This window comes from Suncus etruscus, chromosome 7 (genome assembly GCF_024139225.1).
Source record: "Suncus etruscus isolate mSunEtr1 chromosome 7, mSunEtr1.pri.cur, whole genome shotgun sequence".
Classification (NCBI taxonomy): Eukaryota; Metazoa; Chordata; class Mammalia; order Eulipotyphla; family Soricidae; genus Suncus; species Suncus etruscus.
In genome coordinates this window covers 117119113-117146244 of record NC_064854.1, presented here as the reverse complement: position 1 = coordinate 117146244, position 27132 = coordinate 117119113, and the positions used below count along the sequence as shown (strand labels likewise).

General features: G+C 39.0%; 1 protein-coding gene and 1 pseudogene across 1 annotated transcript in view; both read right to left on the bottom strand.

Moving 5' to 3' along the window:
* The window catches only part of SNRK (SNF related kinase), a 40900-nt gene that overhangs the window by 7363 nt on the left and 6405 nt on the right, over positions 1-27132 (bottom strand). The window contains exon 2 of the mRNA XM_049777344.1: positions 6935-7076. Within this exon, the coding sequence (XP_049633301.1) occupies positions 6935-7076 (142 nt within the window). The remainder of the gene's footprint in view (positions 1-6934; positions 7077-27132) is intronic.
* Positions 24242-24434, bottom strand: LOC126013616 (protein transport protein Sec61 subunit gamma-like; annotated as a pseudogene).

Below are 27132 nucleotides of genomic sequence, written 5' to 3'. Positions count from 1 at the left end.
GCCTTGCATGAGGCCAACCTGAATTTGATATCTGGCATTCCCTAAGGTTCCTTGAGTCCTACCAGTAGGACTGACCCCCGAAGACAGAGCTAGAAGTCCTGAGCATTGCTGAGTATGCAACCCCCTCTCCCTTAATACCCAGTCAAGAATAATCAGAAGATTACAACAGAGTAAAAGCAGTACTCCTAGGCTGGAAAGATAGCATAGATCTTACTTAAGGCACTTGCTTTGCAAGCAGCCAACTTCCAGAATCATTTCAATCTCCAGAATCACATAAGGTTCCCCAGAAGACAATCAGGCATGATGTATGAGCACCACTTGTTGAGAACCCCCAAAAACCAATAAAAAAGGAACTCTTATAAGGTGAATTACAATGATAAACTGATGATTTCTATTTAGTTTTGAAGGTTCCAATGAGTAAATGAAACTAAGTAGTTAACATGTAGGGCTTCCAAGGTGAGAAGTACAACTAGAACTGCATTAAAGACCTACGATCTTAACTTCACTGTGAGAGGGAGTGAAGGATGAATCTATTGATAAGAAGGAAACCTACTTGCCTCGCTATCAATGGGGTCAGAGAATTACCTGTATAAACCTCAAACTCATACAAGTTTATGGTACAAATGCATGCTATCTGCATTAAGTTTATAATGCAGAGATTAATTTTAAGTGGCTTTAGGCCAAAAATACTCCTACAAACTAACAGCAGTAAATGCATATCCTTTCTAAAAAAAATGAACATAATGAGCTCCCCAGAAATTGCATGATTATTATATTAGGACTTGTTTTATCTAAAACAAAGATCTTCCCTGGTTTCCTACCCCTCCTTTATCTTCTCCCTTTTTATGTATAAAAGACCTACCTAGATGGGACTATCTCAAGATAAGTCTTTTGTCTGCCAATCTTTTCCCTTTCCACACCAGCTGTGGACTGAGGTGCTTAATAAAAGCTGTTGGTTTTGGAAGACTGACAACCAGGAGATTAGAAGCTCCTGACCCCATGGACCCTACTCTTTTCTCCAGACCCATTTTCCTGAGATTGGATTATTGTGTGTGGAGCCCAATAGAATATGACCTTACAATCACAATACACAAAGGAAACAAGGTATTGGTAGCAAGGGCTAGGACATCACTAAAATCTAGGAGTACATAGATATTCAAATATTGACATTTTTAGACATATATGTGTGAAATATGTTTGAGACAGTAAGAAGCTTAAAAATATGAAATAAAGGAAGATTTCAAAATGTGAGAAGTATTTCACGTTTTTATTTAGGCGGGTCACACCTGACAGTGTTCAAAAGTCTATTCCTGGCTCGGTGCTCAGACGACCATGTAGTGCTAAGGAGCAAAACTGGGCCTTTTGCATGCAGAGCCTGTGTTCCAGCTAGCTGAGCTATCACTCTGGACTAAAAAAAAAATAAACCATTGTTAGGGGCCAAAGCGGTGGTGCAAGCAGTAAGGTATTTTGCCTTGCATGAGCTAGCCTAGGATAGACCAAGGTTTGATTCCCCCAGTGTCCCATATGGTCCCCCAAGCCAGGAGTGATTTCTGAGCACATAGTCAGGAGTAACCTGAGCATCACTGAGTATGGTCCCAAAACCAAAGAGAAAATAAAAAAAAAACATTGTTGTGATATTTTTTGGGGGGGGGCCACACCTGGTGGTGCACAGGTGTTACTCCTGGCTCTGCACTCAGGAATCACTCCTGGCATTGTTCAGGGTACCATATGGGATGCTGGGGCTTGACCCCAGGTCAGCCAAGTGCAAGGCAAATGCTGTACTCACTGTGATAATGCTCTGGCCCTTAAAAAAATGCCTATTTTAATTCAAAAGAAAATTAGTGAACATATTTTAGAAATTAGAAAGAAATAATTTATGAACTGACAGAATTAAGAAAATAATACAGAATTAGTATAGTAAGAAACAAAAAATGAGGGGGGGGGCAGAAATAGTACAATGGTTAAGGCACTTAATGACTAATATTCAATTCCCAGCACCAAGCCGAATACCACCCCCACGCCCAATCAATGGTGATCCTTGAGCACAGAGGTAAGAGTAAGCTTTAAGCATAAAAAATGAGAATGAATGAAAAAAATGAAAAAAATGTATGAAAAAAAGAGAGGACAGAAGAGGGAAGGGGAGTGGATGGGAAGAGAAGAGTTTTAGAAAGAAAATGTACAAAGAGAAACTATACAAAAAGTTAATGACAGGATAGTTTTCAAAATTATTGAAAAGTAAAAAATCTTGAAGCAGGAAGCCTAATTTAGAAATAAATACAAGTTCTTAATGTAGCCTGAGAGAATGGACAGATCCCCTATGTAAGAACAGAACAATGAACAGCTAACTACTTCTTAGCACTGAAATGCAAAGAGTTTGATATGGTATTTTCAGTAACCTGTCAGAAGTTAATGTCAACTTAGAATTCTTATTCAGTAAATTATCTTTCAAGAATATATATGTCACATAAAATTTAAAAATTTGATTCTTTCATCAAAAGATATTCTAAAGAATGCAATAGAGAGGGGCCAAAGCAGCAGTGTATCTGCCTTGCACTCAGCCAGTCTGGGATAGACTGGATTTCGATTCCTGGCATCCCATACAGTCCCCTGATCCTGCCAGAAGTAATTTCTGAGCACAGAACCAGGAATAACCCCTGGGTGCCACTGGGTGTGGCCCCAAAACAACAGAACACAAAACAAAAGAATATAAAAGGGAGTTTTAGAGATAAGTTTTAGAGCACATGCCTGGCACAAAGGAAGCCCTGAGCTCAATTCCCAGTATTATGTGACCCCTAAGCATCAGTGGCCTGATGTGTCCTCTCAAGTGGCCTCAGAGCAATATCTGGCATTATCCCTACAAATAGCAAAGTCCCTGCAATTTTCACAAAAGGATGCAAAGTCAATGCAAGTGAAAAGAAAACTTTTTTTTTTTTTTTGGTTTTTGGACCACACCTAGCATTGCTCAGGGTTTACTCCTGGCTGTCTGCTCAGAAATAGCTCCTGGCAGTCATGGGGGACCATATGGGACACTGGGATTCGAACCAACCACCTTTGGTCCTGGATCGGCTGCTTGCAAGGCAAATGCCGCTGTGCTATCTCTCCGGGCCCGAAAATAAAACTTCTATTATTCAGCTCTCTTAGATGAAGATTAATAGTGTAAATTATTGAATTAAAAAAAGATTATACAAATAACGAAGATCAAGTAGGAGAAAGATTAACAGGCAAAGAGTAGCAACAGATGATATAACTATAAAACATGCATATATGTTAAAACAGGTAGGAAAATCACTAAATAATTGACTATAATTTCCAAACTACTTAACGGATAAGAAATAAGTCCATGGATTCCCAAAGAATAAAGGATAAAAATAAGAGAACAATAAAAAGTGAGGTATATATAAATCATATATAAATACATCTACTAATGAAACAATAAGTGTAAATAAAATAAACTCCAATTTGGGCCTGGAGAGATAGCACAGTGGTGTTTGCCTTGCAAGCAGCCGATCCAGGACCAAAGGTGGTTGGTTCGAATCCCGGTGTCCCATATGGTCCCCGGTGCCTGCCAGGAGCTATTTCTGAGCAGACAGCCAGGAGTAACCCCTGAGCACTGCCAGGTGTGGCCCAAAAACCAAAAAACAAAACAAAACAAAAACTCCAATTCAAATACAAAAATGGACAGGCACAATTAGAGGAAAATTCAGTTTGTCACTGTTAAAGAGGAGTGAAAACCAGAATGATGAAGCTTGAAAAGCTTTCTTCCTAAAGAGGGTCCACTATGCCCAAGATGCTAGAATGATCTGGGGGCTAATAGCTTTGGGTGCAACTGCAGAGATGGGGGACACTTTCTGATTGCTCCTAAGATTTCCAGTGGGGCACTAAGTCAATTTTTTTTGGGGGGGGGAAGGAGCAGTAGGCCAAATAAATCTGAGAACCTTTGGTTTAGAATTAAAGAAAGAAAAAATGCATCTAGCATAGTAATGTGAATCAGAATAGAACTGATATGGTAAGTTCAAGACAACACAGATGGACTTAAAGACAAGACATATTATTAGAAATGGTTATACAATGGCTCGATTATCAAAAAACAATAGTTTTCAACTTGGTAGCACGTAGCAAGTAACACAGCATTGTAAAAACACTCTAAGCAAAAACTGACAAATCTCCAAAACTAAAGCAATAAGATCATCATCGTAACTGATAATGCAAAAATGCATAAAATTAGTCCAAAAAGACTAGAAAGTAATTTTAAACAGCATGATTGGCATTAACCAGCTTGATCTTAAGGATTTACAGAGAAGTCTGCCCTTAACAAATTGAGGGGAAAGTATATTATTTTCAAGAACAATAGGCCCATTTACAAAATTGACTCTTATGTTGGGCTGAAAGAAAGCTGAAATAATTAGGGGGAGGTGAGTAATACTGGAACCACAGAGACTATATTCTTAGACCACAATGCAATTAAATTAGAAGTGAGTAAGAGAAAAGAATCTAATTAGAAAAGCTCCATGCATTTGAAAACTAAAACAACCCTCTTTAAAATAACTTATAAGGAAATTGAGATATTCCAAATAACAACAAACTAGCAGGATACTGGCTAAAAATGGTCCTAGAAAGCATTATACTATGTTAGAAAAGGGAAAAGTAAGCCGAGTTTTCTATATTAAGAAGAAAAAAAAAAGGTCCACAAAGAAGTAAAAGGAAAAACAGTATATTCAAGAATAAAGAAGACAACTGATAAAATTAACAAACTTTAGCAAGACTGATCAATGCAAAATTGAGAGAATGCAGAAACAGTCAATACTAGAATGAAAAGGAATCTATGCACTTTAAGAATCTATAAAGAACATCATTGTGAAGGGGGAATACGAATAGGAAGAAACTACAACAATGGTGGAGGGATATGTTCAACTTGGATTTAAGATGGGGTGCTGAAAAGTGGTGCAAGATGAACAGGTAAGGAATGAACGATAAGGAGTAACCAAGTAAACTATAGTAGGGCAAAAGTTACTTCGAAAACCTACCTCTGTCATGGAGGAAAGCTGTTTGGGTGGGAGGGATGGGGACGGGAGGAGGGGACACACTAGTGGAGGGAAGTGAACATTGGTGAAGGAATTGGTGCTGAAATACTGTATGCCTGAATCCCAATCATGCATAACTTTGTTCATGGTGATTAAGTAAAATTTTAAAAAGTGTTAAGTACTTGAGGCCAACAAATTTGAAATGCAGGGGAAACAAATAAGTTCCTTAACAACAACAAAACAGACTCAGACAAAAAATGAATAAAGTAAAATGATTCTATATAATTATTAAAAATCTTCCCTGTAGAGGAAAACACGGGGAAAAAATGTAAGGTATCAAAACTGTCTATTTCTAACAAGTACATAGGTGCTTGTTTTAGTATATAGATTTTATAAAATCTTTGACCCCCCCCCTTTTTGGGGGGGGTTTTGGGCCACACCCGCCATTGCTCAGGGGTTGCTCCTGGCTGTCTGCTCAGAAATAGCTCCTGGCAGGCACGGGGGACCACATGGGACACCGGGATTCGAACCAACCACCTTAGGTCCTGGATTGGCTGCTTGCAAGGCAGCTATCTCTCCGGGCCCCAATCTTTGACCCATTGATATGAAAAATAAATTATCTTCTCTTCTGTCATTCTGAGTTACATGACCATTACTTGAATTACAAAAATCTTACATGGAATGCAATCTTGCTTCACAAGGTAGAAAATAAAAATATAGGGTCCAATCGAATAGCACAGAGGGGAGGGCACTTGCCTTGCACATGGTCTGGGTTTCCTGAGCATTTCCAGGAATAATCTTTGAGTGCAAAGCCAGGAATAAGCAACCCCACAGCAGTGCTGGGTGTGGCCCTCAAACAAAAACACAATATATATACACATACACACATTCAGGGCATAAAAATAATGGTTATAAGCATTATTAATATTCATATTAATGCTTAATATGCATTAAGAAAGTACTGAGCTCAGTGCTTTATACACATTAATTCAGTTTTCACTATCACCCATTTTAGGTTGGTGCTATGATTCTTGTTTTATTAATAAAATGAAAAGTCACTACTTAAATCCAGAAAGTAGGAACATATTAAATTCTTAACTATTCACCACATGACCTAATGTGAGGCAAAAAGATAGGAGAAAAGATGCCCCAAGCTCTCAGATATCCTTGTTTCCAGTTGATGGAAGAAATTTAAAACTTTGTTATTACAGCAAAATCCCTTAAGCAGTGATACAGCCGCAGCTGAGTTCAGTAAGAAATTATATCTGCAATGTCACTGAGATACTGAATTATCAGTAGTTCTTTTATCCCACTTTTTCCTATGCATCTCAGGACACCCTATACAGTATTTTAAATTCCTAATGATCAACTGGAAGATATTTTAACACATAAACCAAAATGGAAATTTTCAGTTAGCTGTGGGGCCAGGCTGTGTGACAGTAAAATTACACAATACCATGCAAATTCTAAAATGGTGTGTCGACATTTCCATTTCAAGAAATAAAATACCCTCACTTTCTCACTCTGGAATTTAAAATAATTCCAGGTGGAGGTGCCTTCAGCTAAAGCAAAAAGGTACTTCTCAGGGTAATGGCTTCATTTCAAGCTTCTCTGGATGCTAAAAATGCATGTATAAAATAGAGTTCTTAAAACGTGTATTTAAGGCATAGACTAATGCATTCTCTATTCTAATTTTAAAGTTCAAATCACTGTGAATGACACTCCACCCTCCATCAAAACCCAAATACACTTAAAAGAAGCAGAAGTATTAAATTTGAGAACTAAAATGATCCCAGATGCTTGATTCTAAAATCACCTGAAATATTTTTGACTGTTAATGGAATAAAATTTCTGGTTTTCTCTATGAATGGTTATGGTCTCCATGTACTTTTTAATTTTAATTTTGTACTTACTCTTTGCACTCTTTAGACACATGAGATGGGACTGTGTATTTGCAATCCATGATCATTGTCAATGTCTCACTGTCATTAGCCTCTTGAAAGGGTGGCTGCCCACACACCAGCATGAAAAGTATGACTCCCAGGCTCCATATATCTAAAATCAAAGATACACTGTTATACACTGGGCTGTTTAGAAAACCAAAGACATTAAGACCAAAGACATTAATTGGGGTAGGCATCAAAGAAATTAAGAGGAGCAAAACAAATTAATAATAGTATCTATTCTTAATCAGAAGCATTTATATCTCAAAGTAAAAAACTTATGAAAGAAAACTTGAGTGACTACGAAGTAGGGAAAGTATATAGGCTTTTTCAGTTTTTATATTCATTTTAGGTCCTCGCCAAGTGCCAGGCACATAGTGAATGGTCAATAAGTGCAAAGCAAGAGAAGAATGAATTCATTTATTAGAGGCAAGAACATCAACTAGACATTACTCATTAAGATTCTCCAAACAATGGACAACACTGCCTTTTTGTGTCATGTTATACAATACGAGATTAAAAAATGAGATATTTGCTGAAAAATCACCATTATTTCAATTGTTATCCATATCAATATAAGTAAGAAAACCAGATGAAGCAACCAGTTGTAGCAATGACTTCCCAGTTAAGAAGTTAAAGCTCATAGAGGAGAGATGTGCTCCTGGACTGTCATGGGGGTTAATACTGATTAAGTATTACTTCAGAGGAAAAAACTAGGAACAAAGGTAAAACCAACCTGGAGGCACACTTTTGCTTAAAGACATTGGAAATTACTTAATAAAGCTGTTAAAATATGAAAAGGTAATAAATTTCCTGTCATGGCTAAGTATTCCAGCAAAAGCTGGGCAACCATTTTTCTAGTATTTTGCCTTAGGCATTCTGTTACCAGCTTTAAGACTGAATTAGCTGATACAGGAGGACAAACATTAGACTAACTCCTATAAATAAAACCCCTATAAATTCCTATCACTAAATAAAAACCATTAATCAGATTAAAAAATAGATGAAAAAGATGGTTCATTTAAGTAAAAATAAAATGAAATGTAAGCTAAACTATAAACGTGAGTCTCTAAATCTTTCTATAAAGGATCAATCTGAGACACTTTTTAGACCACAAAAAATTAGATGAGATTGGAAGGACAAGTCAATACATTTATAACTTAAAAATATTCCAAACCACATACATTATATTACTTTCGAAGGAAATTAAAACTTGTTAATAAAATAACTTCCTCTAGTTTTAATTAATCAGAGGGAAAGGCAGCAATCGAAAGTCAAACACAAAGACTTTTTAGATAGATGATACGGGCCAAAGCGATAGCACAGTGGTAGGGCATTTGTTTTGCATGCCACTAACCTGGGACAGACCTGGGTTCGACCCCCGGCATCCCATCTGATTCCCCAAGGCTGCCAGGACAAACTTCTGAACACAGAGCCAGGAGTAACCCCTGAGCTCGGGCAGGTATGGCCCAAAAACCAAAATACAAAGTTAGACAGATGATAAATTATCATCTAAAGATGTCTCATGGAAATTAGTGATGCAGATGGAAAAATCCAATAAAGTTAATACATATATAAGTAAAATGAAAGAGACAGAGAGGTCATTCAGTACAAACCCTGGCCTCCAGTGTCTCATAGCTGGATCTTGGATACACGGACAAGCTGATTTTAACTCCAGATATCAACGATACAAATAGCAACTATCAATAACCCAGATTTCTTATTTAAAGAAATCTTTCTCTTCTGTCAAACAAAGCACATAAATTCACTTATTTAAAATGTTCTCTTGGGGAGCTAGAAAGACAGAACAGAGGATAAGGAACTTGTCTTACATGAGTTCAACCGAGATTCGACCCCAGGTGGCACCCCATAGGGTCCCAAGTCCAACAAGAGTGATCCCTGAGTGCAGAGCCAGGAATAAACTCTCTGCACTGTCAGGTGTGGCCCCAAATCCCCAAACAAATAAATAATAAAATGTTTTCTTCGGGAAATTTTGCCCAAGCAAACTAACACATTGTATTTGTTAGGAAAAAAAAAACACACACACGCCCACACTAGACACTGCTTCCACATCACACACACACACACAAGACACTGTTTCCACATTTCTTGATCGGGCTCAAATAACTGCAAAATGTGGTTCATGCTTCGAAGTTGAGGTTTAGAAATATAATTCTATGCCGAGCAGTTTGCAAAGATAAATGACATAATTTGCAGCATTTAAGCTAGAAAAGAGCAGAGTAATTAAGGAAGCAAAGATTTAGAAAGGGCAAATAATTCTCTCAGGAGTCAACATATTTATTCAAGGGCCACTTATTCTGCTACTTCTTTCCTCCCACTTTACATGTTTGAATCCTTTCATTCTAGATTCAAAGGCAAGAGAAACATCATTAAATCAATGGGACGTTTTAGCTAAGTTATTTTAAAATGTGTCCCCCATCTTTAAAATGAGAAGTTGTGGTAGGCATCAAAGAATTGACACAGAAACCACATTCAGTAGCAGGACAGAGTCCGATGCTTACAACACATCATAAGAGACAGTGCCATGCAGTCTATTCATCTGTGACAGGCTTGGTGCCAGGCCCTGTGAAAGAGATGAGTGTGAAGCCCTTAACTTTCTGAGCTCCTAAATCAGAGTAAAAAAGACAGCAGGTAACAGAAACAGAAAGTAGGTAAGCTCAAGAATGCCTAAAACCAACTGAGAGGAAAAATTAACAGAGATGGGAAGAAAGGAAGAGGGAGGGACTTTTGGTAAATTACAGGGTAGGACTGAACATCTGTCATAGTGACTTGGCTTAGGCTTCAGAAGATCAGACATTTGCCATTTACCTCTGAACCTTGGATCCCATCTATAGAACCACAACAGTTTTTAACACCAGCTCCAGGAATCAGACTTCTACCAAGGAAGACCCTAATGCTGCCCTGGCATCGACTTACTCCAGAGTGGGTTCACATGACATCCTTGGTAACAGCAACAACCTATTTGCAGGGTAAGCTTCTTTGCACTGCCACCTAATGGTGAGATGATACCAGAAGATGCTCCATGACACCCTGATTACGACAGAGGATCTATACAAAAACCAGGGACTCTAACTACAGAAACCTGACTGTGACAAGAGTGATTGTGAAGAACTTTTACTGGGACCACAGAGAAAGACTTTGGGGTTAGACACTTAGTATGCCTAGAGTCTGTAATTGGTCTTATGGCAAGATGCTTCATGGATAAGGTCTCCCTGTTTTCAGAGCAAAGGATTTTTCCTTTCTATTTCCCGATATTTTGCTGTGCCTATACAAAAGAAAGGGAAAAAAGGGGGTTCCTTTTTTTTTTTTTTCTTATAGAACATTGGGACATGAATTACTTTATTTTATCACAGATTCCTGCATTTTTCAATAAAACTAAGAAGAAAGGCTGGGAGCCAGGGCCAACTGGTCTCAGATGCATTGGCAAGGAAAAAAAATAAATAGGGAGAGAACTAAATATCCAAGCCAAAGTCAACGATAATAGAATCAAAGGACCTAAACTTTTAATAATCTGAACTTAAAAGGGCCTATTAACTGGCGGGCCAGGGGGAGAAGGGTAGTAGTATAGGATGGATGCACTCTGGGTCCATTGGTGGATGGAGGTTGACACTGGTGATGAGAAGGACCCTGACTCATTGTATATCTGAAATTCAACTATGAAGAACCCTATAGATCACAATTTTTTTGATAAAATAAAAAAATACAGGGTATGGGGTGCAGATAAGGAGGTTATGTCACCAGGAATAGACAGCTGATATTACAGGTTTAACAAAGGCACAGGAAGTATTATCTACTTCACTCCCCACAAATGAGGGCAAGAAGTAGTATATGTCTCCATACTCATTTTAGTAGGTATTTTCATTTATCATTTCCACTAAAGACAAAACAAACAAGCAAATAAAAAAGCAACAGAAATTCCCAAGCTGTAGCTGATAGTCTCAGTTTGGGCTACAAGTAATCAACTACAATTAAAAGGTGGGAAACAAGGGGAGACACAGTAGGTGAGATGAGATCGGTATGGAATGGAGACTTTACATTATTTTCAAAAATGTCTTAACCATGTTTAAACAAGGTGGTCCAGAGAGAGGTTTATGGGCTGAGTGCATTGCTGTGCATTAGGAATCCTGAAGCAGGAGTTGTTACACCACTTGGCCCCCCAAGCACTGCTTGGGATGACTTCAAGCAGAGAGCCTGGAGCAGCCCCTAACCACATTCAGGTGTGGCCCAAAATCCTCTTAGACAAGTTAACACACATGAACCATCTAGAAAACCAAACTCAACATTATTTGTAGCATATGTTTTGATTTCAGAAGTAGTAGTAGCAGCCCTTGGTTTATAAAAATAGAATAAGAAAATATCACTTAATAGTTCTTCTGCTAACACCCCCAGGGTATGGAGTTGTGAGGTATGAAAAATAAGGAAACCTTTGTTAGCATAAAGGGTGGGAGTCTCCGGTCCCCTTTACTAGCAACTCTCTAGTGCAGAGAAAATGACATTACAAAAAAGACTAACTAAGTCTCATTGGCTCAAGTTCAGAAGGGTTGATTTTTCATCACACAATTGAATTAGGTTCTTTCCAGAGCCAGTAGTGGAGTTCATATTACAAAATTCATCTTAGGCAAGCTTACAAAAGATCAAAATAGGGTTAAGTAAATATACTAATGATTAATTTGAGGAAAAGTAATGGCCAAAGGGGTGGGGTGGAAATATCTTTATTACTGAGAAATTTCCATAAAAAAATGTCTGAAGAGAGGCTGGAGAGATAGGGGAAGGGTACTTGCCTTGCGTGCGGCAACCCAGGCTCGATCCTCAGCATCTTAAATACTCCCCAAGCACTACCAGAAGTAGACCCCTGAACATTGCTAGGTATGGCCCCAAAACAAAACTAAAATCATTTCTGAAAAGAATTATCTAGCAGAAGAAAGAACAGGAACTACAACATACTAAGAATAGAAAGACCAGAGGACTATTTTAGGTAGAAACCTCTATTTTTCCCTCTAGCTTTTATTTTATCATTTTAACCATGACTCATGCAAGCAGCAATGAAAAGAAATGTGCTAAAGTTACTACAGATGAAGCAGAAACCAGCACCTCTTACTATTTCTCTTACAACTGGCAGGGATTTATGCCTCCTCTTTTCAATTCCAACTGTGGTCACTAGTCTCTGGCACACCACCCACTAGGAATGTAAAAAGCAAAGCTTTCTTGAGAAAAGTGATTGCAGAAGAATTACTCACTGGAACTACTATTACAGAAATGTGTGGGTCCCAAGGACTCAACAGTAAAACATGGGACCTTTGTCTCTTATACGACATTCAAAATTCTAATCACTACAGCCCACTGATCTGAATTTGTTACTTTATACAGGAAGAACCACTCGATTGTATTCACATCACCCAGAGCTCTGGAAAGGATTTTCCCTGAACCAAACAAGACAAATGAGGTGAATGATTGGTTCTCAAAATAATCTACAAACTGACTGAAATAACAGTATAGAGGCAAGGCAGGAGAAGAATCACACATTTAGACAATTTCCTATTTCCAAGCTATCTGCATTAATCCTATTTTTATCAGGGCTCTGACAAGAATTTCTTTTCCCTTTGGTCAGGGAACCCAACCAGCAGCACTCAGAGGTTACTCCTAACTTTACACCTGTGAGTCACTTCCGGTGAGTTGAGAGGACCATAAGGGATGTCAAGGGATTGAACCCAGGTAGCTGCATGCAAGGCAAGCACCCTACACACTGCTCTGACCCAAGAAATCATTTCTTCTCTTAAACAACAACCCCAGAAGTGAAAACATCTAACTGTCCCTTAAGGATTTCCAAGGTCAAAATGCCCCAAGTTTTTCTTCAAATTTTTATCCAAACCTATTTGTCATCATGTGTTTTCTGATCTGGTCAAAGGCATCTTCAACCAGCCAAAATACAGGTGGCTACACACTTGGTTGGTGCTCTGATGATTTCAGGGTCAGAGAGAGCTTTCTGGTAAGGTTATGTGCTTAAGAAACCACAATGGTCCTCACTGCTCACCCTCCTCATCCTCAAGTTTCCCCTTTACACTATCTTCTGAGCTGGGTCACTAGCAGACTCTCTGGTTCAATTCATGGCTCAGAGCCCCAGAATTCAGACTAGGTCCAGTGCCCAGAGAAATACCTGCGCAACAAGGTTACTTAATGGAAGGATCTAAATCCAAAAGAAAAGCAGCATTTCTGCAAACAGCCAGATGAAGCAGAGGGTTATGGGGTGATCAGTCATATCCTTTCAATAAAAACAAAGGAAGGAAGGAAATTATGAATATTTATAGCAAAGAAGTGTCCCCCCAAAGGGTAAGTAAGACCATCCCAGCTCAAGAACAATCTAGGTAATATGGTAGCAGCCTCTAGTGCTACTATGAATAGTGCTTTATCTGTCTACCTAATAAAGGTGAATTTCCAGAAGAGCAGTGATCCTTCCACCACCTAAAGGGGACAGAAGGCCAAATAGTTCAAAAGCCTCTGGAGTAAAGTACAGCAGGGGAATCAGTAAGACAGACTGCGTTTTAGTCCTAGACGGTCAAGGCCTTGTGCAAGCTTCTTTTCGTCAACTCAAAACAAAACAGGAAAAAGTTCAGCAAGTCAAAAGTCGCCAATTGTAGTCGTGGGAGGGCACATGTCCACACAAAACTGAAGCACTGGCAGCAGACACCCTTCTAGCTTATGCTCTCCTACCCAGCACTTTACAGACATATCCGGTCAGTAGGAGAACTTCACTGACTAAGGGGGAAAAAATAAGCCAAGCTGAAGTGTATCCATCATGGGATCATTTCCACCAAGGCTACATGAAAAGAGCAGGTCTTGGCTCAAGCTGTGGGGACTCCACTCCCTTGCCCACTGAAATGATTCGGTAGCCATGCCACCTGGCTTGATGCCATCTAATTCTCTCTTTTACAAAAGGTGGACGCTTCTACTTCGCAGATAATCTCCGAGTAAATCGCTGAGAAAATACCACATCACTGCAAAGCCTGATAAAAAATGGTTACTTCAAGATCTAGTAGCAAGACCCACAGGGAAAAAGCAAAAGAAATTTTATTTTACACTTTTAATTTAATAAACCATCACAAAATTTACAAATTAACTGTGCTAATGGAACAGTCTAATGTGTACGTTTTTAAACTAAATAAGAAGAAATCTTTCTACAGACATGCAAAAAGTAATGAAAGCTATTGATAAAGTCTAGGAGCCAGGGAGTTAGTTCAGCAATCTGGGGAGCACATTCTGCAAGCACTAGACCTAAGTTCAGTCTTGATACTGCACACGGCTGGGCAGTGCTGGACCAGTGCTGGGCCTGGCAGCATCACAGTGTCAGGACCTAGAATTGAGTCATCTGACCCTGCTGGCCAAATGTCACTTCAAGTGGCTCCTGGATCCCTGAGCATTGCTTGAGAGATTGCCCCATGCCTAATCAACCCCACTTGCCAATACTAAAACAGCAAGATAAAATACTGAGAACGCAGTGGGATCTGATCTATCACTGGGGTCTGATAGGTGCTCAATTCTGAATATTCCTTTCAGGTGTTCAAAGACACCTCAATAGCATGAATAGCAAAACCATGCTAGAGTTTATCACAAATAACTTCTATCAAAGATTACGAAACTCCAAATACTGAACTCAATAGAGTTTCCTAACAGTCTCCCAAACTGATGAAATGTGAAATAAAAAAAAGATGGGGTTATAGGTCCTCAGAATCTGTGGTGCCAGCCCAGCATTTCTGAGGCTCCTCAAGACACTGGTGTCAAAAAGGGACTAGGAGTGCTGCTGGTCATCTTCCACTCTAGGGCCAGGACAAATGACAAACATGAGATTCTCGAGGGGAAGGTGACACTGAAGTAAGAACCAGCACAGGTGGATTCCCAGACAAAGTTAGTGTGGATGCTCTGGCTTTCTCCAACTGGCCAGAACAACCTCTCCAGTTGGTAATAATAAGTAGTAGGCATATTAAATACCTACTACTTACTTGCCTCCAACTTCAATGATGTAGCATCAGTCACAAATACAAAACTTTCCAAAATCAGATCCTTTTTGTAAAAAATGCCTTGTAAAAACCAAATTACTTTCTTCCATAAACATACAGGGAAAACCTCTAGCTTTGGTTCAATTTTATGGTAACACTCATCACAATGTCTAAAATGTTCAATTATAAAAAATATTTTTGTAAAAAAAATTTCAAAAAAAAAAATTGAAACAAGGGTCAAGAGCCAGATGACACACTTGAAAGAGTATCTGCTTCTACTACAGATTTCCCATTTTCCACCAGTTATTCCTCTTCACAGGAGGGTCTAGAAAGGAGAGGGGTTAAAGATACTTGCCTTGCCTACTGCTGATCCCTGGAACCACTTGACCCCCCCAGTACAGAGTTGGGAGCATTGCCAGGGATAGCCCAAAACAATCCCTTAAAAACACACACACTCACACACATATACACACACAACTTCAAATGAAGAAAATATAGTTACTTTGATGTCAGAATATAAACATGTAGTGAATGGCTATTTAATGTTTTGAGTATCTATCGTATTCACACATATTATTTCTTAAAGAATTTGCTATAATGATTTCAGTCCTCCATAAACAAATTACCACTGGGTACAAAACTTGAGGATTACCACTTCAAGAGCATTAGACTCTCCAGGCTTCCTGGGACAACCCCCAAACTCTATGAAGTCAGACTTCACTGTCACTACTTCCCAAGATAATTGAAAAGATATATATGCAAACTATTATTAATGCAAAATAGGCTTTAAAAATTTAGATCAAGCCATACTAAATACCTACTAATTATCCTATTTTGATTATGAAAAAACTGCATGAACATTCAACCCCTAAGGACTTGATGTGCCTTTTGGGAACAGCCCAGACTGTATATCTTGAGTCCAATTTTCCATTATAATATTCCTGTTCAAAGCATCTAAAATAAGGTAAGAATAGTAAGTTACCTAGTATTAATATTAAAAACTCTACTAAGATAGCTAATTAGCCAAAAGTATTAAAATAAAACACACTTCTGCAACTATATTTTATGCTTCAAAGCCCTACCTTTTAACTCAACCCCATAGCTGTAATACCCAATTTAAAGGGGGAGATTTAATGGTCCATAAAACACCTCGAAAACTGCACTTTTGGATCTCTCTCAAGATAGAAATCACAACTTTCATGAAACTTACTTTGGAACTCATTTCAGAAAATGAGTTTGGAACTCATTAAAAAATGCATTAATGGGGCAGAGAGATAATATAAGGGTTAAGACACTTGGTCTTACCATGGTCTCCAAATTTTGCCAGGAGTGATCCCTGAGCACTGAGTCAGTAATTAAGTCCCGAGTATAGCCAGATATGGTTCAACACTACTCCCATATCCTGCTTTTCAAATACAGAAGGCAAGAAAAAGGAGTAACGATGTGAGCATGGAGATCAGAAAAAGCAATTAATGTTTGTAAAGTATCACTAATGAAATTTTTGGGCTTTTTTGATGAGCTCTGTAATATTTATTCATTTAAATAAACACTAAGTGCTTGCAATGTTTACCAGGCAATGGGGATGAGACATAGATAAGACATAAATAAACACACAGTTCCCTTTCAAGGCCCTTACTATTGAGCAAGGGGGACAAGTGAGCCATCTGGAGTGAGCAAGGCTTGGCATGACCCTGTCCAATTCCAAAGGGAAAAAGCAAGCAGGTCCTCTGCACCTCATCACATCTTTTTTTAGCTGACAACCCTCCATTATTTTTATCCAACAAGCTAGTATGCCTACTCTACGCATGGCTGCATCTGCTACAAATACAGGAATTTAGCTGTATCTACCAAAAGAGGGTCTTATTCCACAAATACTTTTCCATCTACAAGACAGTTCCATGAAATCTAGCCCTTACAATTTTTTTAAATTTAGTTTCCAGATAAAATCATTCTGAATTAAAACTTTCAAATATGGGGCCGAGGTGGCGCTAGAGGTAAGGTGTCTGCCTTGCAAGCGCTAGCGTAGGACGAACCGTGGTTCGATCCCCCCACGTCCCATATGGTCCCCCCAAGCCAGGGGCGATTTCTGAGCGCATAGCCAGGAGTAACCCCTGAGTGTCAAATGGGTGTGGCCCAAAAACAAAAAAAAAATCCTAAACACTTTCAAATATCAAATTAAAAAAAATATGTTGGGTCAAATGACGGGAATAAGAAACGGAAACAGAAGGCCACATATCTGGGATTATAGATAGTGGTAATCAAACTCCAGCTCCACAGTTTAGTCTCTGCTAATTAACTTGCCTTAGCTTTGTGGTGCCCTGTGCTACATCTGCTCTCCATCTTTCCCTACCACAGTCAACATTAGCCTGTGAAGATCCCATTGATGGAAACCACAGCCTCTAAAAGGAGCCAACCACACTCTGGATGTCACTAAAAGAGCTTCTCAGGCTACTATCCTGCCAAGACCAGGACCATGCACACAACTTCTTTATGTGACTAAACTTTTCCCCCAGAATATGAGCCCTGTCATTAGCTCTACCAGCAACAGCACAAGAGAGTGATGTAAACACAACTGTTCTTAAAAAATACCACAAGACTCACCTGGACAGCTAGAACTCTTAACCTGAGCAGCAATGGTCACTTTAACAGGATTCCAAAGTAAGTGTTGAAAAGTTTGTTCTAACTACTGATTTTTAATTTTAAAAAACAGATTTTCTTCACCAACTTTGTTTCTATAGACCAGGGGTGGCGAACAAGTTCAACACAAAGAGCCAAAATTCTAAACTGTGAGAGTCAGAGAGCCACACCATGCTGTGACCTGCCAAAACAGACACTCACACAAAAGCATATAATTTTAACAATAATATATTAAACACATATTGCATTTTGCCATTTTGAGTGAGGGTAAAAATCCTGCTCGCCACCCCTGCTATAGACTCACACTTTTCTTTTCTTTTCTTTTTTTTTTTGGTTTTTGGGCCACACCCATTTGACACTCAGGGATTACTACTGGCTATGCGCTCAGAAATCGCCCCTGGCTTGGGGGGACCAACTCTAGCGCTTGCAAGGCAGACATCTTACCTCTAGCGCCACCTTCCCAGCCCCTAGACTCACACTTTTTAAAAGCACCCAAGCTGATTTGGTGTTAACTCCCTGAGGTTCCTATGCAATAAAACCCAAATTAATTTTTATAAAAAGACTGTTTCTATGTGTGTTTGTATATGAAAAATTCCTTGTGGGGTGGACTAAAAAAATCTGTTCTGGATAATATGAAACGCTCTTTTGAAATTCCAACAAATGGACCAATTATCAGGATAAAGATCAGGAAATTTTGTGTTAAGTTAACCTTACAAAGTGACCTGAAGAAAAACTCACTGCTGCAGAAATTAGTTTGTTCCCTAAATCCAAACAATCATGACCGAAAGCATGTGAGAAAAATACAGGAGCAGAAGCTCTGGGTCTGCCTTCCTCCCCATTTTCCCACAGCAGCCAACATTGCAGAAATTCCCACGAATGTTATTTCCAACAGAGAAGAAGCATGCACCTCAGGAATATGAGGCTGTGATCTTTAAACACCCTCTGGGACTACAGCTGCAGCCAGCCCCACAGAAACACAAGGAGTTCTGCAATCTCTCCAAAAATGGGCTGGCCAAGGCGGCTCCATCTGATTCACTAAAGGATAACCCCTCATCGGGGGTCACGTCCCACCTGGTACCCAAATGCATTTTGTGAATACCTCCCACCATTTGAAAGGCAGGAGCAATCATGAACCCATTTCATCAGAGCCTTAGGACTCCACGTTTGGAGGAGGTGAGCCACTGCCAAGAGGTAAACATGTGAGCAAGAATAGTTTTGGCACAGGAATTGGAGGCCAAGGGCACAAAGGCAGAGCTGGACATAAGCGTGACTAAGAGCATGAAGCAGAGCAGTGGAGCTGGAGCAGGGCCAGTAACTGAGAAAGAGTGGAAAAAATGTGCAATGCAAGAAGAAAATGGGGACTTCGGCCTGGGGTGTCTGTGAGAACTGTTGACTGACTGGGAGATCTTCAGAGTTCTAAACAGTGACATGCTCTGATTTGCAAATAGTCCAGAATCTGACAAACACTGGTTTCCAGTGGAGCAGTTAAACTGCGCCCCCCCCCATTGATGGAGGCAAGGCCTCTCCCCCTTCTTAGAGCAATCCCCAACTCAGTCTCCCTCTCAGTAGAAACTCTCCACACCTGACAACAATGGCAGCAGAGAACAAAGAAAAAGAAGCCTATCCCTAAAACCTCTCTCCCTTCTCTCATTTTATTGAGGAGATATACACTTGGACCTCTCCGTCCAGCTCCTGCCTCCCCAGAGGAGAGAGCTAGAGACTCTCGGAGAGTCTTTCAAATAAGACAGGCTCTCATTTGAAAAGTTGACCAACGGCAAACTCCAGGACTATGCTAGGACTATAGCAAGCATACCTGCACGCTCTTTCACACAGAATTTGAAATGAGAGAATAAAGGTTGGCTGAAAAGACAACATATTTCATTAACACTAGTAGAAGGAGCCCTCAGAAAATTGGAAAGGTGTGATGAATTTTACAGAGGAAGAAAGGAATTCTGAGATAGGCAATGAGGTGAAGGCGACCTTTTGACCTGCAGGTCAGGTGTCACCTGATTAGAGAAAAGCCCAGGGGACAGAAGGCAGTGGGAAGTTAGACAGGGCACCAGAGGGACACACCTGAAAGGTGTTGGGTGTGAAGTTCCAGAGAGCTGAAACAACAGCAGAAAAACTTCCCAGGATGAGGCTTATTCCTTAAAGAGCCCAGACTGGGATAGAAAAGGGAAGAGGAAGGAGAGGGAAAGTAAGCAGTTACCAATATTAATAAAGGAGAAAGACAAATTTCTCTTTTAAACTAAAGATGTTTTTAATTTTTTTTTTTTACTGCAACCCTTACTCTTTTAGTTCCCTTGAATTAAAATGCTGGAACCAATATTTCCACTAATAATGGAAATAAATCAGTGGCAGACAAGGCTGAATGTACATCAGAACCCAATGGAAGCTTCTCGATGTAAGTCTCACCTAAGACTATCTGAATCAGTACTTCCAAGGGAGGAAGCAGCCAGCCTTTTTATTTTTTTTCCTGTTTTGAAATTAAATCTCTTCCAGGTGGAGTCAGAGAGGCAATACATCGAGTAAGGCACTTGCCTTGCATGCACCTAACGGTTGGATCACTGGTATCCTGCAGGGGGGGGGATTCCTGAATGCAGAGCCAGGAATAACCCCCGATTATCACCAGGCATGACTCAAAAACAAAATAAATAAATTCTTGTTTAAAAATATTTTTTTTCAGATGAAACTGCTATGTGGGGAGTTGTTAGTTCAACTAACCATACCACCAGCATTAAGTAAATTATACTCTTCAAAATAGTGTCAACATATATTTGATTTTATTTGAGTCTTATTAAGACAATGAGGCCTGCAGGTAACATAACTAAAAACACAGTAGTGAAAACATAAAAAACATAAATTACATTTTTCTGGCCTCTTACTAAAAAATCTAATGGTTGGGCTATCCTGGAAATTCCATCTGTAGAGTGCCTATATAGTACTCCTCACATGTCTTGTTCAAGAATATTTATTACAAATAGCCAGTATCAGCTTATTTAGGAAAACCCATTACTCCCTTGCTTCCCAAATGCTTACCGATACACTGCCACTAGAATGCCCAGGACACTACATTGTGTGTGAATAATGTGGTTGACACAGAGAGTGTGTGGGGGGATTAGGTTTTTGTGTTCTAAAATAACTAGTATTTTTCATAGGCCTCTGAAAATTCAGGCCCTTCAGGGGAGGATTTCAATTTTTCCTTCTGTCTCTAATGACAAAAATGGTATGGAGCTGCCCAGCAGGGGCTTCCTTCAGAATATGTGCCCTCACTCTCAGCAGTATGACGAGGAAGGTCCTCGCAGCACAGGTGCCAATTCATGCCCTATCACCACAGTCAAAGTGTCCTACCACCAAAAGAACCCTTTTATGCTTAGCCCCCTTCTGGCTGGAAGCATCACCCACTAGCTCGGCTGAAGATCAATCTGTTCTCATCTACTATTCTGTTAACAAAGAGTTGAACAAATAGGATTCCATACAGTGCATAAACTTCCAAGATCACCTTTTTATCACTCAGCACAATTCTCCTATGACCAATCCAAATTACTCTTTCCATGGCTTGCTCCATTCCATTGCTGCTTACTATGCCTGATCAAAGATATACTACAGATATATACTACAAGAATATAATCATTGACCTAGAGATAGACATGTTCTTGACCTCCAACTTCCCAGGTTACTACAAGTAAACCTCCCATGAATCTCACGCATAGGTGGAAATAGGTCATTTCTATAGAACAAGTACTCAGGAGTAAAGAGCTGTGTTGTATATTTATATATATTTATATATTGTTGTATATTTATATGTTATTTATATATATTTAGTTTAAAAAATTAAGTAATATGGTAAAGCTTGCAAATGTGAGGTCCTAAGTTTCACTCCTATAGCTACAAGACCCTCAAAAAATCAAAAATAAAGCAAAACAAAAAACTATGACTTGGGGCCAGAAAGAAAAATCAATGGGGTGGGATGCATGTTTTGCTTCTGGGAAACTTGGTTTCAGTTACTAGTACTACATGGTCCAAGCGAAGTCAGGAAAGATCCCCAAGTACCAAGCCAGAAGTACTCTGTGACTACCATTGGGTGTAATGCAAACAAACAAAAGAAACCAAAAAACCCACACTTTTCCCATTCTGGTAATCTCAGAAGAAATACAGGCCAACCCACCAAAATTCACAGGTGCACAGGTCTTTGGACTGAAAACCCTGGAGAGCTCTTGGAGCATAGTAGGCCAAGAATTATCTTACTATTATCTACTGATCCTGGATACCTCCAAATCCCACAATACTGACAGCCAGTAGAAGTATACCAAATTAGATGGAAAAGTAGCATAGAAACCAAACCAAGCTCCATAAACGAAAATAGTAAGACAGAAGGCTCAACTGTAAGCTCTCAATTACTTAATAATCCTATTTGAGATAGAATCATTTTCATAAATTTTCTTTGACTAAACATTTTTCAATAATCCAACAACCATTTTTTCCTAACAAGCTCATATAAAATAAATTATTTTGTGCCTGCTAAAAGGTAGACTTGGAGTGGGAGGTAAGGGGTGGTAGGACTTAATGAAAACACCTTCCTTCTATCATGGCGCAAGAAGACTGGCCAGAGTCCTTTTCTGTGAAGGATTTAATAGGACAAAACAGGTTAGGAAAGAGGCCAGGGTCTTACAGCAAAGCAGTTCGCAGTTCACAAAATCCAACTGCTACCACACTGATTCTCTCAACAGTAATCCAGAGTGGGTTCTTAAAACCCCAGGACAACTGCTTCTCAATTTGATACAGGAGTCTCTAACTTAGAGGATTCTTTGCCCTTAAAGCAGCAGATCCTGTTTTTTGAGATTGATCTCCAAGAGTGGGATTGGTGTTGGAACACTGCAAGTCCAAAACAACTATTATGAACAACTTTGTGAACCATGGTGTTTTGAATAGTTATTTTTTCCCAATTTTATTAATAGGGGCCACCCCCAGTGCTACTCGGGAACCAGCAGAAGCACACCTGATGGTGGTTCGGTTTTATGTGGAGCAGAATCCAATTCAGAGCCTCTACCCTGAGGTTATCCAGTCTCAAGTTTAGCTTAGTTTAAAAAAAAAAAAAACAACAACTAAACCACCAAATAATCTTTCTGTTGGTTATGTTGAGATTCCTCTTTTACTATTATACATTTATATGTTTTCATAACCTAGTACTTCAGGGCTCTATCTTTTTACTCGAATTTTAAAATAATGTTATAGTCACAAAAATCTTGGCAGGGCTTTTTGGTGGAAACACATTAAAATTTAACTCTGGGATGACATCTGTACCATGTTGCTTTTCAATTCGTCAACTGCTTTTCAATTCATAAATTGACTGATGTCCATTTATTTGTGTCTCATTTATTTTCTTCATTAGCATTCTACGATTTTCAGCATGGTGCTGCATACAGATTTTGTTTGACAACTACTTTGGTATGGCAGCTATTGTTTTAAATGTTAACCCCACATATTTGCTTTTGGTATATAGAAGCACAATAGAGGAGACTAGGAGACGTTCCTAAAAGGACTGGGGTGGAGGTTTTCCACAGCAGTGCCCTGGTTCCATCCCTGGTGCTGCAAGTCAGGAAAAATCACTGAACACTACTGGATATAGTCCAAAAATCAAGACAAGACTTGCAAGAAATTTGTAGGGTGGGGATACCCCTCTCAAGCAGCATTCAGGGTCCCAAGCATTCTCAGAAATGCTTAGTCAGCCAAGTCAGCCAGGCCAATGCTAGCTAGGACTCACAGATCTGCTCAGGACCTGCATGCAGTACTGGAAACCAAGCCACAGGGTCATATCTGTACCAGGGATCAAATCAAGGTCCCAGATGCCCCTGACCATTGTGCTATCTCCTTATCACCCACATGTGTGTAGTTTATATGCTGATCTTGTATCTGTGATCTTGAATTCATCTGTTGATTCTGGGGATTGTTCTTGTGGCTAAGCACTCATATCAGCAGGGTGAGGTTTTATTTCTTCCTTTCCAGTTTGTCTGACTTTCAGTACTACCTTCAAATGAAAATATACAGACTTGCCTTATTTCTGAACTATGGGGAAAGTATTCAACCTTTCCCACTTAGTGGTTCATTCCCTAAGTAATCAGTATGAGGTTAGCTGTAGGATTTTTCATAAATGCTTTTGACCAAGCACAGGAAATTCTCTTCTATCCCCAGCTTACTGAGAACCAAAAAAGAGTTGATATTTTAATGTAGAACAAAATGAAACTTCTGAAGAAAATACATTCCACTGTTTTTAAATATTCTCTTTTTATAATAGAGAAAAGTTCCTTTTTTTTTTTTTTTTTTTGGTTCTTGGGTCACACCCAGCAATGCTCAGGGCTTAATCCTGGCTCTCGCTCTCCTGGCAATATGGGATGCTGGGATTTGAACTGGGGTCCGTCCTATGTTGATAGTATGCAAGGCAAATGCCTCACCGCTGTGCTTCGCTCTGGCCCAGAAAAATTCTATTTTGAAATTATTTTAATTTAGAAATAGAAAACACTTTGATAGGAAAAAAGGAAAACCACAAAATATATATAAATTTTTACTCCATGAACTTCTCAAGTCTCATTTCTTCCTCAAGATGAAAAACATTCTTTTGTAAAGGTATTCAGTCACTGCCAATGATGTTATCAATAAGGATATGGATCAATTTTACAAAAAAGTCAATGTATCCCTATTGCTGTTGCCATGGCAACCTTCTGGAACTCTTTTCTATTAGGTTTGGTTCATCTTTTAACCAGGTGAACAGAGTCTTTCACAAACTGCCGACTTGGCTCAAGAAACTGCATTACTTAATCCATGTCTTCTGTTTGAAAAATTGTCACTGAACCAAGATGCTATGGGCATGAAGCACTATTGGATTTAGTATAAGCCCACTGGACCAGGAACTTCCTCTCAAGTCTGCATATTCTTACATGAGAGGATACTTATTACTGTACATAATCTTCACTAAAGGTTAACTCAGTATATGTTTATCCAAAAATTATCTTTATCTCAAAAACTATATAATTTTTATATAGCTTTTTTAATATACTTACTAAAACAGAGCCATATTTTAATGTAGTTTTCAACAACATATGGCATATCAGTTTTTTTTTTTTTTTTTTTTGGTTTTTGGGCCACACCCGGTAACGCTCAGGGGTTATTCCTGGCTATGCGCTCAGAAGTCGCTCCTGGCTTGGGGGACCATATGGGACGCAGGGGGATCGAACCGCGGTCCGTCCTAGGCTAGCGCAGGCAAGGCAGGCACCTTACCTCCAGCGCCACCGCCCGGCCCCGCATATCAGTTTTTTAAATAATAAATTAATTAAAAGGCAGACTATTTCGGTTTTGAAGCTATTTGTCCATAAAGTAGGGAGTAGAAAAGCTGTCAGGATTTTCATGTCTAAGCTATAAAAAGCTAGAAAGTTTCTCACTTCCAGCAAAATTATTTAATTCATTTTAACTTAAAAATGGACTTAAAATTTTAGTGTGATGAAAAGTTATCAGCAATGTCAGGGTTTTACAACAACTGAAAAGTTGTGTTTGTAATCTAAGAGATTCTCTTATGCCCATGCTCAGGGGATCATGTGATGCTAGGGATGAAGTCTGGATCTTCTACATGCAAAGCAAGAGTACAGCCTTTTGAACCATCTCAACTGCCTTTGATTCATTTGATACTATTCTGCTTTGCTAAAAACTCTCACCACTTCCACTCACCATGAGCCTCACCACAGGACATGAGCAGGATACCTATCAGTTACAGCACAGCTTGACATTTCCAGAGCAAAGGCAGGGGTTCATTCATTCCTCTGCCTGTTCTATTGTCTAAACTAATCTGACAAGCAATAATGATGCATTTCCCACAATGTCTATTGCATCATTTCAGACTCTAACATAGGAATTCAAGAGACAGCAATGAGAGACTGTTACAGAGATCAGTTTACCCCTTTCCCTTTCCAACTCACAGATTATCTTCCCTCACCACCACCACCCTCTTCTCATTCCGACTCTTCACCCTTTCTGAAAGCACACAGAGGTAACTGACTCAGCAGTCCACTCATCATGACAGCCATAGTTCCTTCTCAAGCCCTGGACTATGTGTGTGACAAAACAGATAGAGAACAGGTGGGATCAGAATGAAAGAGAAAATCAAGAGTCCCAAAACACAGCTAACAGGAGCCATCTGTTCAGTTCTTTTCTAAAAGATACAAACTGGGAACTGGAGGAAGCTGCATCAAGAAAACCATTAGCAGAATCAATTATATCTTCTCACCCTGCTATGTACCAGCATAGACAGGAAGATTCTAAATAAAAGGGAGGAAGAAAGGAGGGCATTAGAGGTAGAGACCTACTGACAGTCTTGTCAAATTCTAAGGCCAGGTACCAGTAAAGTCCTCTGGCCACACCCTACTTCTCTCCCATAGGCCCTGGAGATAGTACTCAGATGATAGTACACAGTCAAGCTATGAGGAATTCTCAACAAAAAGAAACACAACAATGCTTAACAGTCAGAAGAAATGAGCCCCATGAGAGAGGAACCAATGGCATCAAACAGAACAATATCCAAGCAAATCAGTTACACGAACATTTCCAGAAACACTACTAAACAGAATAAGGGTGGTCTCCTATATGAAAAGAAATCTGTTTCACATTAGACTTTGCACTGACAATTTTAGAAGCAAAAAGACAGGACAGCATTATGAAAGCTGGGAAGATGACTTTGAATATTTATCTCAACATATTTAGTTCTTACGTGTTTTTTTTTTTAGCAAATTATCATTAACTATAAGGACATTTACATAACTAAGGAATTGGAAATATTTTCACAAATCCTATCTAAATGACAATAAACAAAAAGAATCCAAGTGAATGATAGGGAGAAGAAGACAGGGTAAGCCAACAAATGTACCAAAGTCCAAGCAAATATTTATTATAGAGAAAATAAAAAATCTATTTTTAAATGGGAAGTAAAAACAAACTAAGACCTTATCTGTTCGGAGGAAATATAACGATTCATTCTGAATCTGAAGGCTAAATAGATGGCAAATGGAGAACACACCGTGCAAACTATTGGAGGGAGAGTTAAAATAAATACTCTGAATAATGCAACAAAACATGAAAAAGTGAAGAAATAATAAGACAAAACTCAAATAACCTAGAACAAATATTCATCATCAAAAGTGATTAAATTTACCTATTAAAAGACAGTGATTATAAACACAAAACATAGCGTATTACTGTTTTAAATAAAATTAAGACTCGGTTAGGGAATTTGGCTTTTTGCATTTGCCACACATTATGTGGTACTGGATTCAACTCTGAAAATGCATTAAAAAGGAGAAAGAAATGCCTACAGTAACAGAATATAATTCAAAGCAACAAAAAAAATAATTAAACAACAAACTCATTGAAAACCTTATATGTGCCCAAAATATAAACAATTTAATCATATGGAGAACAGTTCCCTCAAATTACTATATAGTTAGCTATACCAAAAATCTAAAAATTAGTCCCCCA